This window comes from Sebastes umbrosus, chromosome 6 (genome assembly GCF_015220745.1).
Source record: "Sebastes umbrosus isolate fSebUmb1 chromosome 6, fSebUmb1.pri, whole genome shotgun sequence".
NCBI classification, from domain to species: domain Eukaryota; kingdom Metazoa; phylum Chordata; class Actinopteri; order Perciformes; family Sebastidae; genus Sebastes; species Sebastes umbrosus.
Window position 1 is genome coordinate 20,072,104 of NC_051274.1, and position 16,818 is coordinate 20,088,921.

General features: G+C 42.4%; 1 protein-coding gene across 9 annotated transcripts in view; it reads left to right on the plus strand.

The window, feature by feature from the left end:
• The window catches only part of LOC119489491 (cyclin-dependent kinase 17-like), a 44,693-nt gene that overhangs the window by 6,808 nt on the left and 21,067 nt on the right, over positions 1–16,818 (plus strand). For 2 of the 9 annotated variants that reach the window (XM_037771994.1, XM_037771999.1), the window contains 3 exons: positions 2,120–2,307; positions 3,940–3,963; positions 4,793–4,957. In XM_037771994.1, coding sequence (XP_037627922.1) covers positions 2,151–2,307; positions 3,940–3,963; positions 4,793–4,957 — 346 coding nt within the window. In that variant the 5' untranslated portion in view covers positions 2,120–2,150. Of the gene's footprint in view, positions 1–2,119; positions 2,308–3,939; positions 3,964–4,792; positions 4,958–13,462; positions 14,233–16,818 lie in introns of those variants that run through there. The other 7 variants (XM_037772002.1, XM_037772003.1, XM_037771997.1 and 4 more) reach the window with 6 other exon arrangements.

Sequence of the window (16,818 nt, forward strand, 5' to 3'; positions counted from 1 at the left end):
AGTAATAACAAGATGGAAAGTAATTAAAAAGTCACTTTAATGCGTTTGTCAAGCAGAAATGTTTATGTTTCTGCATGAATTCATACATTAACAGATAAAAGAGAAGCTATAATCAATTCACAATGATACTAAAAGTTAGCGGGTATGTCTGGTATATCATAAGATATCTTTTAAAAGCCGATGGGAAAAGTTTACAAACTAAATAAGTAAGTTATTAGTTAAATATTTCCATAAAATGAATGTTGTTTGCTTATTTTGCGTTGTTGTTTACAAGGCAGACTACACCCTATTTCATCATATTATAAATAAAATTGGAAATGTCAACTACATGTATAATACACAGTGGTGACCTGAAGTGTTTCCCTCTATGAGCGGCTGGGTAATGAGATTCCCACTGCGTTACTGTTCGTGCTAATTCAACAGAGATAAGATGAAGACTGTGAAATTAGTCATTATTGTGTGCCTGTATGTGTGTGCGGGCATGCCCGGATGCGGGCGTGTGTGTGAGTTAATGATAACACTAGTATGTATTTATCTGGATAATAAGCGGTGCATTATATTATCGGCCGTTCCCCCGTAATGTGAGTCATTTATTCCTGAAAATGTGTGGATGACGGCTGCAGTCGCATGAGGAGAACCCAATCTCCTTGTCCGAGCAGTCTTCTCCTCGAGTGAAGTCTGGGAAAACATGCAAATGAGGGGGGGAGGGAGATTCGTTCCATACTGATAATCCATGGGTGACGGATGATATGAAATGAATGTGAGTTGCTCTCTCCCCATTCGTTCGTTTGTTCCCTTTTTTAACTTTTTTTTTTTCGTCCCGGAGAAACGCCTCCGACTGAGGTGCGAACCGCATCCAACTGGGCTCATGTAAATTGGCGGAGGCAATGTTGTTAGCAATGGATACTCGCCTAAGCGCATCTTCTAGTGAAAAAAGCCAGTCGTCTTGAGTGAGGATCGCTGGGTTTGAATTCCCTCAGAGCACACTGGCTGTCTCTAATAGGCCTGAAAGACTGAGAGCCTGAAAGGATGAATGGCTTTTGTTGAAGCCTCCAAGGTTGGACACAAAGAGAAAGGCAGTGGGTGCCATGTGTGTGTCTGTGTCTGTGTGTGTGTGTGCGCGTATGCACTTGCGCACGTCAGCTCTCTAGCCCTTATGGGTTAGATAGAAGTAGCAGGAAGTGGAAGGGAGACAGAAATACCCTGCCATGGCTGCCTCTACCTCCAGGCCAGTAAAGCAGAGCGTAGAGGAACACAACACACACACAAATACGCTCATGCAAAGATACATATACTGTACATAAACCAGATTTTAAATGTCTGCTGTGGGGCAATAAAAACAATGTATAACTTTGAAAGCTCACTGATGTTAAGAGGTATACACACGCAAATACACAACCCACATAGGCGGTTCACCATTGAATATGAAGAGCACTTTGCTGGAGAAATAATATGTGCTTTCCCCTCCATTGATTTTCAGGATGGGATGCTTTTCTCTCCTGTAACCACACACAGTATATACAGTATTTGAAACCCAGATTTCCATCAGAGTTGCTTGGTTGTCACATGGACACTAGCTTAGGTTGGAATCAGCCATAGATGGGGTGTGTATAGAGTATGACGAACTTGTGTCACATGATACTTTTGTCTGCCATTTTTTTGCATTGGAATACTGTTCCAATAGCATGACTATATGTCAATCACAGCTCATCAGGGAGAGCTGCTCAGGTCTGAATCCTCTGGGGAGCCGCACTGTCAGGCATTTACATGTTTGTTTTGTAAAAAATGTTGTTTGTTGCTCTCTTTCTCTCCCTTTCCCTCTGTCTCTCTGGGTCTGCTCTCTCATTCTGTGTCTTTCATTCTGCCATGTTTGCACTTGGGATACATAACAATGAGAACACACGCTGCGTGAGCAAACACAATCATCGGGAGCCCAAAGAACTGTAGAAAATGCGCCGAGGCTGCACTGCAGTAGTTTCACTGTACAATGAAGATTAACGGGGCAGCGTTGATCTAGCTGTTGATGGTTATAATGAGGACAATGGCAGTGATTATGATGATTGGGATGCAGGTGGTGCTGATGATGATGATGATGATGATGTTGTCCCTCCTCTCTTAGGCCTGTGGGCCCCGGTGGTGCGCTTGAGAAGATGGACAGGATGAAGATAATCAAGCGGAGGCTGTCCATGTCTCTACGCAGCGCTCGGCCCGTCGACGACTCCCTGTCAGAACTGGCAGAACAGATGGCCTTGGATGAGCCATCCGCAGCCAGGGACAACGGTGAGACACGTGAACACTCAGACACAGGTATATACACAAGCGCCCTCGCAGACGCCATCACACAGGCATACAATATGCATGAGCGCACCTATTACAAGCTTTGCAGCTGACTCACAAGCTTCACAAGCCATGAGTATAACTTTATATTTATATTATTATACACTGCATGTCAATGCGGCATGTCAATTCATAACAGAATAAAAAAAGCTTTTAAAACATGTAGCAAGGCATCACGTGTTGTCATTATGATGAAGAGTAATTGTGTCACCTCCATGTCCCTCTTGGGAGACACACAGTGATTAGTTTGACTCCAACATCTGTTATGGCTAGCGTTTTACCACGCAGGAGCAGGCGGGTCACGTTATTAAAGAGTAGATTCTCACATGCTCCAACAGTTCAAGACCTTAAGACTTCATTTGGAGCTTTTTAAGTACACAAAGGTCTTCAAATGATGGTGTAGGTGGAGAGGGTCAAAATAGAGGTCATCGCAGGACACGCAGGAAGGTTATGCAAAATTATGGCAGCAGATATTTTGCACTGTCCTCGAATCTCTTCCATTCTCAACTACTCCCTAAATATCATATAAACAGAATGTGCCTGTGTTTTGAAAATGTTTTTGTGTTAATATTTATTAATATGCACTACTCTCATGAAGGTATACAGACAGGTAAAGACAAACCACACAAAGCCTCACCTGAGCTTTTCAACCCACCTTTATCATCTTCACCCCATCCTCAGCTCCATCACCATCACTTTTCACTGTTCACTTTACTGCACTAGACTGAAAGGAGTAGTATACTGGAAATGTATGTGAACTCACAAAGCTTCTGTTGTGAATTCAGATATTGTGTATTCACATGAGCAAAAGAGAATGTCTTAGCTCCCTAGATGAAAAGTGCAAAAAGCAATGTCATTCTCAGAAACTCTGGGTGCCATCTGCTGGGCGTCCTCCAGGATTGCAGGAACCCTTCTCCATTGACACAAACGCTGTGCGTGTGTGTGATTGGTCTTCGTGCGTGTTTTTGCGTCCTATTCTGTCTCCAGACGGAAACCAGGTCAGAACAGGGCGAGGGAGGTTGCCTCTGTTTTAGCAGGTGTTTTGTTTCAGCGAAAAGGAAATAGAAAAGACAAACAGAAAGTGAGAAATCAAGAAAAGTCTCAGTGTAGCTGTGCTCTGCTGTGTTTTAGGCTAGAGATGTTGGCTACTTTACAGTTTGGACACAATGCTTCTCCTTTGTTACTAGTTGCTGTTATTCCAGCTCCCGTGCTGCAACAACATCCATACCCCTACCTGATTAATTTCACTCCCTGCCGTTCTCCTTCCTTCTCCTCCTATTTTAGTCTTTAATAGCTCAAGCAATGTCAGTTCATTTCCAGAGAGCGCAAGGAGCAAGGAAGAGAGAGTTGGATGGTGGAGGAAGTGATGTAGAGGATGAGGAGAGGGACATTAAACTTTAACCACAGCACTACATCTTGTGCTCATCATTCCCTCTTGCCCTTTTCCCTTGCTGCATCACCTTCCCGACCCTCACATCTCTATACATCTTAGTCAGACTGTGCAAAAGAGCGGTAAAAAAAAAACCACTCCCCACATTTTTCAAAGAGCTAATTAGATGTTGCTGACCTCAGATGTTCTTCCAATGTGGACCTGTGTTACAGGACGCGAGACTGTGAGCGAATCACGTGAGGAACCTTAAACTCTAATGCTTGGGGATCACAGAGGAATTTGCAGTGCAATGTGGTGGAAGTTGGGGATTATTAAGACCTGTGGGCTTCCACCCACATACTGGACAAAGGATTCATTAATACTAACGAATGGGAAAGAAAGGGGACGGTACATGCATGCTGACAGGGCATTCGACGTATTGGTGAGGGGTTAGGTTGATGTATTTTGCTTTCAAAAAGTCAGGGAGCATTTGTTTACTTTGTAGACTTTCATTTCCTACTAACAGTCAACTAAATATCATCGTCATTCGGTTGTGGCCTGTTCCTACAGTGCGTTTGCTCGTCTCTTTTTTTCAACTCTCTGCTCTTCAAAGTCAGTCTTTATCTTTCTGTGACTCAACATATTTTCCACTATGCATGCCTCATACACTTTCCATGGCTATTTCTGTTACTGTGTGCTACACCTCTTCTAATATGAGTACAGCAGCTGTATGAATTCCCACCGTTTGATCTACATATTGTACTGTTCCTACATGTTCTGCTACCTTTCTGTGTCTCTGTGTGACCTTGTGTCGTCTTTTTTCCTCCTTCTTTTTTCCTCCCGTTCCTTCCTACATTTTCTGTCACCTGCCTATCTCTGTTTTGCTGCTTCTGTTCCCTCTCCTCTGCTATTCCTCAACCCTTCATCCCTCTCTTTCTCTTATTCTCGTCTTGCCTTTTTTCTAATCTGTGTCAACCTGCCATCCTTCTGAGCTTTGTCCTCACTCTCTCGCTTTCTCTCGCACTCTTGTCTCCCTTCGTTTTCTCCCTCTTCTCCCCGGCTGTCCGCCTGCATCGCGTGTCTCAGAGCCCATGGTGGTGTGCGCCGTGCACCCTCCCGCCTCACACAGCGCTCCCTCCTTCCTGCGTCAATATGCCGGTCATCTGGGCCGCACCGCCCTGCGCAGAGAGCCGGGTGGGGGGCTGGAGAGAGACAGAGCCTTCCTGAGCCTGCACAGGACTGGATCTCTGGGTACACACACACACACGCACGCACGCACGCACGCACGCACGCACGCACGCACACACACACACACACACACACACACACACACACACACACACACACACACACATTTACAAAGTGCACACATAAGCACAATGAAAGACATATAGCTGTATGTAAACCTGCTTGATTCCTACGTTCTGTATGTTCAGTTTGGAAAATTAAATCAAAGCCTGAAGCACATTTTATGCCAGAAGTGAATAAGGAAGTCATTATAATACAAAGCAGTGGTGGAAAGTAACTACTCAAGTACTCAAAAACAATTTCTAAAGTGTTTCTACTGTACTTGAGTATTTCCATTTAATGCTACTTTATACTTCTACTCCACTACATTTAAGAAGCAGATATTGTTAAATGCAAATGTTGAATAAGAAACAATAAGAACGACGCACATCCAGCGTACGATAAGATGGGTGCTGGATCAAGAAATATTTAGCAGAATTAAAACAAATAGATTTGCACACCAAATAGCTTCTGTTTGAAGGATTTTTTATTGCTGTAACATTTTGCACCACCAGGCATACACAAGCACATGTGCACATTTTTAAAAATATATTATAACATGTACTCCGATAGACAGATTGAATATCAAGGCTACATGTTATAATATATCTATAAAAAATATTTTAGAATATCAATATAATCAGAAACAATAGAATATTGATATGATATCAAGGCTACATATTATAATATATATAAAAAATGTTTTTATACATTATAACATGAAGCCTTGATATTCTATCGGTGCATTTGTTTAATATATAATGTATCTTCATATTATTATTATTTGATTGATTATTTGAAACGTGTGGCATGTCACATGTGCTTGTGTATGCATTATGGATATTAAAAGACATTGCATTTATCAGAAGTCTGAGGAAGAGTCTGTTGCTCAAAACGTTACAGCAATAACAATCCTTCTAATGGGAGCTATTTGGTGTGCAGATCTGTCTCTTTTAATTCTGCCAAATGCAAATGTTGTACATTTATTTGACACCTATAGATACTACTTGAAGATCAAGGTTTTACACTCAAATTATATGATCCGTATATAAGTAAGCATCTACTTCATGTAGACTAGCCAGTTCTCCATTGTTATTTTCCTTGTTGTAACATTTCCTGCATATTTTTGACTTCTTCTATGTGTCAGTCTTCAGTACATAGAACTCTTTTTTTTTTTACCTTTTTTTCCTTGCATGCATTAAGAATAACTTAATATTCAGCTGTGCATTTGTATAATTTCACGAGTGTTTCACCAAAGCAACATCAAGCTTGAGCAATACTGCCACCTGTGGTTGGTCAACACACACACACTGATGTCATGTCGATGTCAATGCTGCTTACCAAAAAGGTGTGTGTGTTTTTGTGTGCGTGCATGCATGTATATGGGCTTTTAGTGTAAAACCGTATGTACTGACCCAACTCTGCTATCATCCCTACTTTTACTACGAATCTGGAAGGCTAAAACTCTAATGACCTTAATCCAACATACACACACACACACACATGTACATGCTCACACAATCACTTTCTCCTTCTGTCTGTCTGCATTATGTAATGGAACGTGTGGTCCGTTGCTATATGGATCCCAGTAATCTCATTTCCCACTGTGGCAAAACGGCTTATATCAGGAGCAGCGGGATGGAGCGAGGAAGGGAAAAATCAAGGATGGAGCGAAACGGAAAGGGGCTGAACACTTGAATGTTGGAGATGGGTTTAGAGTGAAATGGAGCTCAGAAAATGGCGAGAGATTGATTACGGGAGACTGAGCGATAAAGAGGGAGAAAAGTATAGATGAAAGCAGGGAGGGAGCGACGTGGTAGGAGAGCGTTGGTTCCACAATAGCTCCTTCAGGAGTCATATTAGCTTTGTGCTGTGAATCCCTCGAGTCCTCGGCTGAGTGAACTGCAGATAGAGCACAACGAGACTCCTTGCATCCATTGAACTATGGCTGACAAGAGGACTCTTGTATCACGAGCTTTTACAGTTCATTGTGATCCTGCACGCTGGGAATACGATAAGAATGGATGGATGAAGCTTAGATGATCCCTGTAAAGAAATGGGGATAGTAGCATAGGACTGGGTATAGTTTTAACATTTTCAATACTATTGCTAATATGATACCTGAGGCTCGGTACCAATACCAAAACAATACATTTTTTTATACCTTTATACCTTACCTTTTCAAAGTTCTCAAATGTTGAATGCCGTCTAAACACGGAAGAAGCTGTAAAATGCCTAAAATAAAATAGTCAATCTGATCTACAAATAAGTGCAATAGATCACGAATCGATGGCAGCGTTTGGCATTTGATGGTTTTCAATACTCTGTGCTACGGACACATTTTAGTTAGTACCTAAAACGTTTTTGATGCAAGATATGCCATGCAGCAGCAGCAGCAGTAGTAGTATCCATACAGCAGTATTAGGATGCAACACATGTTAACCTTTGGAGTTAAAGGGATAGTTCAGGTGTTTTGAGGTGGGGTTTGTATGAGCTACTTATCCATATTCAGTGTATTACCTACAGTAGATGGCAGTCGGCATGTCCCCAGCTTGGAGAAACAGACAGGAGAAACAGACAGGAGTTACAGTACAGGTGCAAAGCAATGTACTGCTGTGGACGGGGCCGGCAGCAAAACATATTTTAGCGACCTAAAAGAAAAGCACACATAAAAGAATCAATATCAGTTTAAGTGTACGCTATATTTAAAATATTTTGGCCTGTTTATCTTGCCGTGAGACAGCTGTACAGTCTGTTTCTGACGGGGAACTGAAGCCGTTATCTATGCTCTCGCCAAAGCCACAAGACTCCATTGGAAAAAAACCCTGTAATTTAACCTTGCAGAACACAGGAGTTGCTGATCTACCGTTGCCTCGATCGGTTAGTTTGTTTGTGCTATTGTGTGACTTTGGTGAATCCGAACTAACTAAATTCACACAATAACACAAACAAACTAACCGACCGAGGCAGCGGTAGATCAGTAACTCTCGTGTTCTGCGAGGTAAAATTACAGTTTTTTTTCAATGGAGTCTGGTGGCTTTGGCGAGATCACAGATGGATACAGTGACTTTAGTTCAACGTCTGATGATAAGGTAAAGTGGTGAAAATATTCTGAATATAGCGTAAACTTAAACTGATATAGATTTTTTTAGGTGGGCCTTTCTTTTGGGTGGCTAAAATACGTTTTGCTGCCGGCCCCGTCCACAGCAGTACACTGCTTTGCTCCCGTGCGGTAACTCCTGTCTGCTTCTCCAAGCTGGGGGCGTGCCGACCGTCATCTACTGTAGGTAATACACTGACTACGGATAAGTGCCTCACACATCCTCACTTCAAAACACCCGAACTATCCCTTTAATGTGGGGCGTTAAAGGAAGAGTTTGACATTTTCAGAAATGCACTTATTCCCCCCGCTTTGAGTCTTTGTGCTAAGCTAGACTAAGCTAACCATCATCTGACTGTGGCTTCATATTTAACAAACAGATACAGTATAAGAATAGTGCAGATCTTCTCATCTTGCACTCGGCAACAAAGTGAATAAGCGTATTTCCCACAACTATTCTCAAACACGAAAACTATTAGAATGCGTATCTGAACTACACGAATAACAAGGACAAAATCTATGAATATCAGCAAATCAACATCACTAGACTGTATTGGCACACAACACATTAATGGTGTTTAAGAGATGAGGAAAGCATAGGGAATATGGAGAAACACCAGTAGGAATAAGTGAACGTGCCAGTCTTAATCCCACAGACTACTGGTCTGGCAGAGTGACTTCATTCTGTGAAATCCACAGCTGTCTTTGAGCTCAGCAAAGCCCTAAAATGGACGTAGCTTCACTCAGAACCTAGAATAGATGCTATTCTATTATTAAAATCACGATAAGGTGTAGTTTGAAATGTTAAGAGGTATGCTGTGTGTGTGTGTGTCTCCCACTGGTTAGTCCCGCTGACTCACTGTGTGCCACTCAGCAGTCGGAGCACGTCGCACCCTTTAATAGAGCGACATGATGATGCAATCTCTCTTTCCTGCTGCACTAAAGAGCTGGCCCACCCGTTCTCTCTCTCTCTCTCTCTCTCTCTCTCTCTCTCTCTCTCTCTCTCTCTCTGTCTGTCTTTCTCCAACTCCCTCTATCCATCCATAGGAGTATTCAATTACATTCACTCTCCATCTGTGTAAGTGGGCCTGACTGCGGGGTTGTATGTTAAGGGTGTTTGGCCAGTTGCCAGAGCCAGAGAGCTTTTACAGGTTTGTGATTCATCTGTTGCTAACTGGGGCCAACACCCACTCCCACCACACTGTACTTACAGTGAGGAAAGACGAGCGCTGCACTTTTTTTTCGCTTTTCGCCTCTACCTCATCTCTTTCTCTCTGCGAGCATCTGTAGTTACACTGTTGAGGATTAGTCGGCCCTCCCGTCTGTTTTACTGAGAAAAAGGACTACTCTTTTTCAAAACTCGTTGCAGGCTGCTATTTCTGATGCCGTCACAGATGTCCCCTCTCGTTCTTTTTTTCTCTACCTCTGTCGCTTTCTCTCTGCATACATCAAAATACTATATTTAACATTCCAGATAAAAGGCGGAACGGGGAAAAGATAAAAGATGGAAAGCTTTTCAGACCACCCTTATCTCCCCCTATGTATTTGTAAACCATGAGAGACCTCATCTGTGCCAGGGATTTAATGTAATGCATTAATACTGCATTAATCGCTGTAGCCCTCTCCTTCACTCCCTGCACTCTCGGCCATTTGCTCACACTAACTGGATTTAATAAGAACAATGGAGTGGGCTCCTTTTTATGTAGTTGGTCTTGTAAGGTTTCTGTATGCTTGCTGTTACATTAGCTCTTGCTTGAGGCAAAAGGGAAGATGCTGCTAAAGAATGCCGGTGATTTTCAGAGCTACATATAGGAAAGGAAGAGGGTGGGTGAGGCGTTTGGGGACCAGCACACACAGAGCCAGTAGCTGACAGCAGGCACTCTGGTCCTAGTAATTGAATAATAAGATTCCTTAGATGTAGATAAAAGGTTTAGAGGTAATTACTGCAGTCTAAATCCAACCTCCCTCCCCTCCAGCCTTGTGAGTGTGTTTTGCTGTGTGTGTGTTCCTCAGGGATGCTATATGCACTTTGGTTTTTATTGTCTCGCCACTGAAGGCAGACTGTGTGTATTTATGGTAAAAGAAAAATGGTAAACAATATATTTTCATTGGAAACTCAAATGTAGCCGAGCAAATGTGACAATAACGATGTTTCAAACAAGCTGGCAAGAAAAAGTGTCAGTGAATGTGACCTTGAAGGGAGGGAAAAGTGATGTGGAGGTGGCTGCAGAGCAAGAGAGAAATCTCTGATGTATACGGTTGCACCTGTGAATACAAAGCGACAGGGAGACAGTGATGGTTAGAGGGCTGAGTGGCGAGCTTTTGTCTTTGACTTTTTAAGCTCAGGGATGCAGCACTCTGCATCAATATGTGTCTGTCAGTGCACTGTAAATGGCCATTACTCTTTACTCGAATCTAATTTAAAGTATAGCGTAATGGGCCCAAAGAAAACAGACCTAAGTACGTCTCATGTAGAGAAGTTGAAGTGAACACTGCACACTTACTGTCCTCCCAAATATTTATTTTAATACACCTTCCAGACGTAGCTAGATTAATGTTTTCAAGATGTGTTAAGTACACAGTACACCAATGATCTCATGTATTTACTTATCTAAGCCAATTATACCATCACGTTTTAGCTGTTTCAAGCGTGGTTGCGTTATTGACATGCAGGGTGTGAGAGCTTTTCTGCAGGAGCGTGTTTTGTCAGTTAAGGCTGACAAGACAACATGATTATTGACACGAAGAGAGAGGTGAGGTTTTATCTCACAGTTGTCACACACATTTGAGGATCAGGTTTTTTTAAGCGTTAATCCTTGAGAATGTCATGAAGAAATACGGTATTTGATATTTTATCTTGCTGACATTTTAGATGCAGTTGCCATTCAACACATTAATTTTCCTATAGACACCTTTTTTTTACGCCTCCGCGCCGCTGACAGCCGTTGCCGGAGGCATTATGTTTTCGGATTGTCCGTCCATCCGTCTGCCTGTACCATTCTCGTGAACATGATATCTCAGGCCTGGAGGAAATTTGTACAAATTTGGCACAAACGTCCACTCGGACTCAAGGATGCACTGATTACATTTTGTTTGTCAAAGGTCAAGATCACTGTGACCTCCTATCCGTCCCATTCTCGTGATATCTCAGGAATGCCTTCATGAAATGTCATTAAATATGGCACAAACGTCCACTTGGACTCAAGGATGAACTGATTTGAATTTGTAGATCAAGGGTCACTGTGACCTCACAAAACATGTTTTTGGCCATAACCCAAGAATTCATACGCTAATTATGACAATTACACATAAATGTTAAATATGATGAAATGATGAAGTAATGACATTTGCCAAACTGCCAGGCGGTAATTCTAGTTTTTTTGGTTGCTATAATGGGATGGTCCACGGTTCCATAGGAAACATAGAGGGAAATATGCATGCACACACACAAAATGGGGGTGATGTGGAAGAAAAGAGCAAACAGCCAACACACTGGTAGTGGTAGCATATTTCACAAAAATGCACTACAGCTGGATTGTCCTCTGTCATCTTTAGAAAATATACTTCCATCAGACAGTTTGTCTTAAAAATCCATTGGATTATCTTTAAAAGTCCCATGAAATGTGCATTTGAATGTTCTGGACCTTTTATTTTCAGTTGTGGAAGAAGTATTTAGATTCTCTTCAGTAAAAGCAGCAATACCAGACTGTAAAAATACTGTAAAAAATTATACTAAAGCAAAAGAACAGAATTAACAAAATGTACATAAAATATCAAAAGCAAAAATATTCATTATGCACAATAGCCCTTTGTCTCTTTCTATTATTATATTATTGGATCATGTGTCAATTGTTGATGCATTAACAGGTAAACATTAATTTCATGTTTTAGTTGGTTGAGATTGAGCTAATCTTAACTGCTTCATATACTTGTTTTGGTTTAATCTATAACAAGGCATCACGTTTTTATAAATTGATTATATGTTTTGTATTTAAAACCCTAATCTGAAATGTATCTCTGTTGAATAGTGTAGTAAAAGAAAAATGTTCAAAAAGTAAAGTACAAGCACCTCAAAACTGTACTGAAGCACAGTACTAGGGTAAATGTACTTAGTTACTTTACACCATTATTTCTTGGAAAACATTACACCTTAAATGGTGACTGTACTAAGACAACTGAAAAAAAATCCAACCAACGAAGTCTTCACAAAACTTTCAATTATCCCGCCTCTCTGTCCATCCAAGTCAAATCAACAGCTCATCGCTTTACACTTAACATTGATCACTCATGTTGTTGTAAGGATGTAACGGGACCTTCAAGCTCTCGATGTCCGTGCTGCCCCCCCCCTCAGTCCGTTCTGCACATTTCATTTGGAAGGGAAGTTTGGGATGTGCACAAAGAAAACACATGTGTTTTCAAGTGCAGCAAAACATCCATCAGGATCAACACTTGTACATCCGGCTGTATAGTTCTTTGTTTGACACGTATATAAAGAATGTGTGTTTGTTCATATTGTGTTTGATCTGCAGGTGTGTCGCCTAGACCCATGTGCAGTGGTGTTTATAGGGATGCACAGTTACCGTGTGTGCAGTGGCACGTATGAGGGATGGTGCATGTGTGTGTGCAGCGGGTTGAGAATGAATAATGGCCTGTGCTTCAAGTCCATGGGGAAGGACGGAGGGAGAAACAGGAAGGTGGAGAGAATGCATGAGAGGGGGGAAGATGGGAAACTGGGATGCCAGAAGCGTCACTCAAAAGCCTCAGGGTTTCAATTTCTGCGCTGGAGAGTGATAAGGATAAGGAGGAAGAGAGGGTGGAGAGGAGGGAAGGAGCAAGAGAGAGAGGGAAGACGAATGAGAGCGCGATAGAGACGTAGTGAGAGAAAGAGGCTGATCAAGCTGAAAACGTCATCGAATGCTGAATAGAAAGAGAGGATTGTACTGTATATTCAACACCATCTCTGGACCCAGACGGAGATAGAAAGAGCGAGGGAGGGAGAGATAGAGACAGGAGGAGGGTGAGAGAGAGTGAGAGAGAGAGAGATTGGTATCACATGAGAGGGAGGAGAGTAATAGCAAGGTGAGGGGAGGGAGTAAGAGGACTAACAGCACTGAAAGCACTGATAGGGGCGCCAGAGGCAAGGAGGGAGCAATCGAGAGAGGGGAGTGGGAAGGAGGAGAGCAGCACAACAACCTGAATAGAGTGGTGTGCTGAATAACAGTAGGGAGATCTGACTGATGGAGAAAAACATCGGGAAAAAGAACACTGGACTGGAAATGAAAAAGTAACGAGAGAGAGAGTGTGAAGGAAAGAACCAGGAGCCAAAGAGGTCAGATAGTTGAACATCAGATGAAAGTGTTTTTCTTTCTAGGAGGAGCTGTAGGTTTGGTGTGTGTGTGTGTGTGTGTGTGCTTCAGCAGGATATTAGATAGATGGAGCACCTGTTATTCTGAGATGATGGGGTTTAACAGTTTTCAGCTTGTGCGTGTTGGACTGGCTCTGCAGCATTTTGCCTACCTGCTCGCAGTTTGACCTTCCTTAGTCAGCAAGCAGAGCGAGACTGCAGAGAGAAAAAGAGCGAGAAGGAAGGAGAGGTTGAGAGGAGGGAGTGTCTACAGGAAAACAGAGAGAGAGAGAGAGAGAGAGAGAGGGAGAGGGAGAGAGAGTGTGTTAAAGTGGAGTAGTAGCCGGGGGAGTTGTTGCATTGTGATTAGTGTGCCTGTGCCGTCTGCACTGTCCTCACGATGTAAAGACCTGTTCTCTACTGCATGGGACTCTCCTAGAGATACAGATACAGCTACAACTCCTGAAGTCCAGGTCCCACCCAGACCCGACTCAGGCTAGACTGAAGTGATTTCCACTCCTCCTCGACAAGGCCTGGATTTTTTTGATTTGTCTTTTTGTGAAATGTATTTTCGAATTTTCAAATCGTAGTATTTTCAATCCTCTGCAACAATGGATACGTCGGGCAACCCCCAAGGTGGCTCTGCACGTGCTCCCAGCGTGGGAGACTCGAGGATGGGTGAGGCTAGAGTGGGAGAGGGGTTAAAAATGGGAGAGAGAGAAACCCCACTGAGGCTGTCACCGTTCCGTATGCTTCGAGTGCTGGACGCGTGCCGTCCTCCAGGAAACCGTATTGGTGAGTCTCATCACTGTCATATCCATCATCAACTTCAATCTACATCCTGGTCTTCCATTTCATCCGATCCAGACTATACTGATGCCATACGATTACTTTTTTTTTTAGAGGTAAAATGTTGTTCAATAGATTGTTACAGTAAGTAACATCTTTGTGCCATATAAAGGCCTAGAGTAGTAGTATCCCCAGTGCATCAACACATGTGATAGTCTATGATTTCACTCTGTGGGACATTATATTAAGATCAAACATGCATCCTGAGGTTTTATTAGATACAAAGACATGAATTTATGTTAAGTAGCTTTCTCTCAGAATATGCTGATCATACAACTTTCATCATCTTATTAATGATAATTTATTAATTTCAAAGTATTATTTCCTTTATGTGGCTGGTTCAAAGATTACAGATGCAGTGAGCTGGCCCAGGGCGGTGTCTGTGTTGTTATCTTCAGGGACCCAACGGACCCTTAGGAGAAGTGAAGAGTCCTTCAGTTTTCATTTTTTATCTATTTGCTTGTCAGCACAATGGCACACTATCTCTATTCCTGACGCCAAATTTAAACATTCTGCTATTCTTTATTTAAAAACTGTTTTGACAACCTCTGGCTTAAAAGCAAAAAGAAGAAGTAAAATGATTCAGTTCAAAGCGTAGTAATAATAGTGGGTAATGCATTAGATGTAGACAGCGACTATTTATCCTACCAGTGCACCCTTGAACTACCCACTGAACCCGATGACTGGCCTGGCCTCCCAAGATTTCCATTACTCTTTGAAGGGCTCTTGAAGCGAATCTTACACTTACTTTACTTCTTCTAACATCCTTTCCACAGGCTTTTCAATCATTTTCCGAGGCACATCATGTGCCGGAGATGGACTTCCAGCTAAGTGGAGTACATGCAGAGTTGGGTGAGGCAAGAATAGCCCTGAAAGCAGCCCACTTGCTCTTCCAGACGTGCCAGCAGGAAGTCAGCAACCCTAACTAGGCCAGCCCGGCTCCTCACAGGGAGGCCGTGGTAGCGCATGACATTTACTGTCTGCTCTTAGTCTGCTATGGAAATGGAGCAGAAAGAACCTGCAGGAGACTGGAAAAGTGTGTATCCCGTGTGATTAAGAAGTATGCATGAGTGTATGTGTTATTTTGAGGAGAGAAAGTGGGTGATGGTGCATGAGAGACAAATCCACGTGCCGCACGTGTTTGCAGAGCGTATTGCATTGTTTCAAGGTCCAGCAGGTGATGGAATTTTCCTCCAAGGTCAGTCACCCACGTCTGATCCGCCCGCATCTCCTTGACTGTTTACACAAACAGACAAGATCAGGATCTCTCCGAAAGTGAGACAGACCCGTGACATACCAGCAGTGCTGGATACTTTCTCATCGTGAGCGTGTGGTCATGTGTGTGCGCCTATGTATGTAGATATCCTGGATCAATTTCCCCCTCACTCTGGTGTCAGTTACCTTGAGTTTAATGTTTCACCATCGGGGTTGATTCCTGATATGACTACCGACTGCTCAGTTTTCTTACCAAGCTATTCTGTATGCATGCCCTGTATTCTTGTGTCTGGCTCTGAGGCCACAGGCAGTACATCAGACTCGTGTTTTGCTAATGAGCATATGCTGCTTTTGTCAACAGATAGTTAGGCCGATGGACAGCTGGGATCTACACAGGTAGTTGACTGCTTGCGAGCTTAAGAGGCAGGGGGCAGGGGATTAGCGGAAAGGTGAGAGGGTGGTGACTTCACCAGCGTCATGAAAAGTGACGTTATGAAATAGAAAGTGTTATTGGGAAAAAATGTCATTATAACTTTTATAATGAACATACTTTTTATTGGGGTTATGAAATGATGAAGTCAAAAACTCTGAAAATAAAAATGATGAAATAACTAGGGCTGCCAATCGATTAAAATATATTTAATTGTGATTAATCACATGATTGTCCATAGTTAATCATGGTAACATTTTTTTTATCTGTTCAAAATGTACCTTAAAGGGAGATTTGTCAAGTATTTAATACTCTTATCAACATGGGGGTGGGCAAATATGCTGCTTTATGCAAATGTATGTATATATTTATTATTGGAAATCAATTAACAGCACAAAACAATGACAAACATTGTCCAGAAACTGCTTTTAGCATAAAAAATATGCTCGAATCATAGCATGGCAAACTGCAGCCCAACAGGCAACAACAGCTGTCAGTGTGTCAGTGTGTTGACATGACTATGACTTGCCCCAAACCGCATGTGGTTATCATAATGTGGGCATGTCTGTAAAGGGGAGACTCGTGGGTACCCATAGAACCCATTTTCATTCACATATCTTGAGGTCAGAGGTCAAGGGACCCCTTTGAAAATGGCCATTTTCCTCACCAAAATGTAGTGTAAGTTTGGAGCATTATTTAGCCTCCTTCACGACAAGCTAGTATGCCATGGCTGGTACCAATGGATTCCTTAGGTTTTGTACTTTCATATAATACCATGATCTTCACTTTAGCTTTAAAAATCAGCCCGCTACAACCTTAAAAATCGCAAGTTGCGTTAATGTGTTAAAGAAATTAGTGGCGTTAAAATGAATTTGCTTTATCGCTTT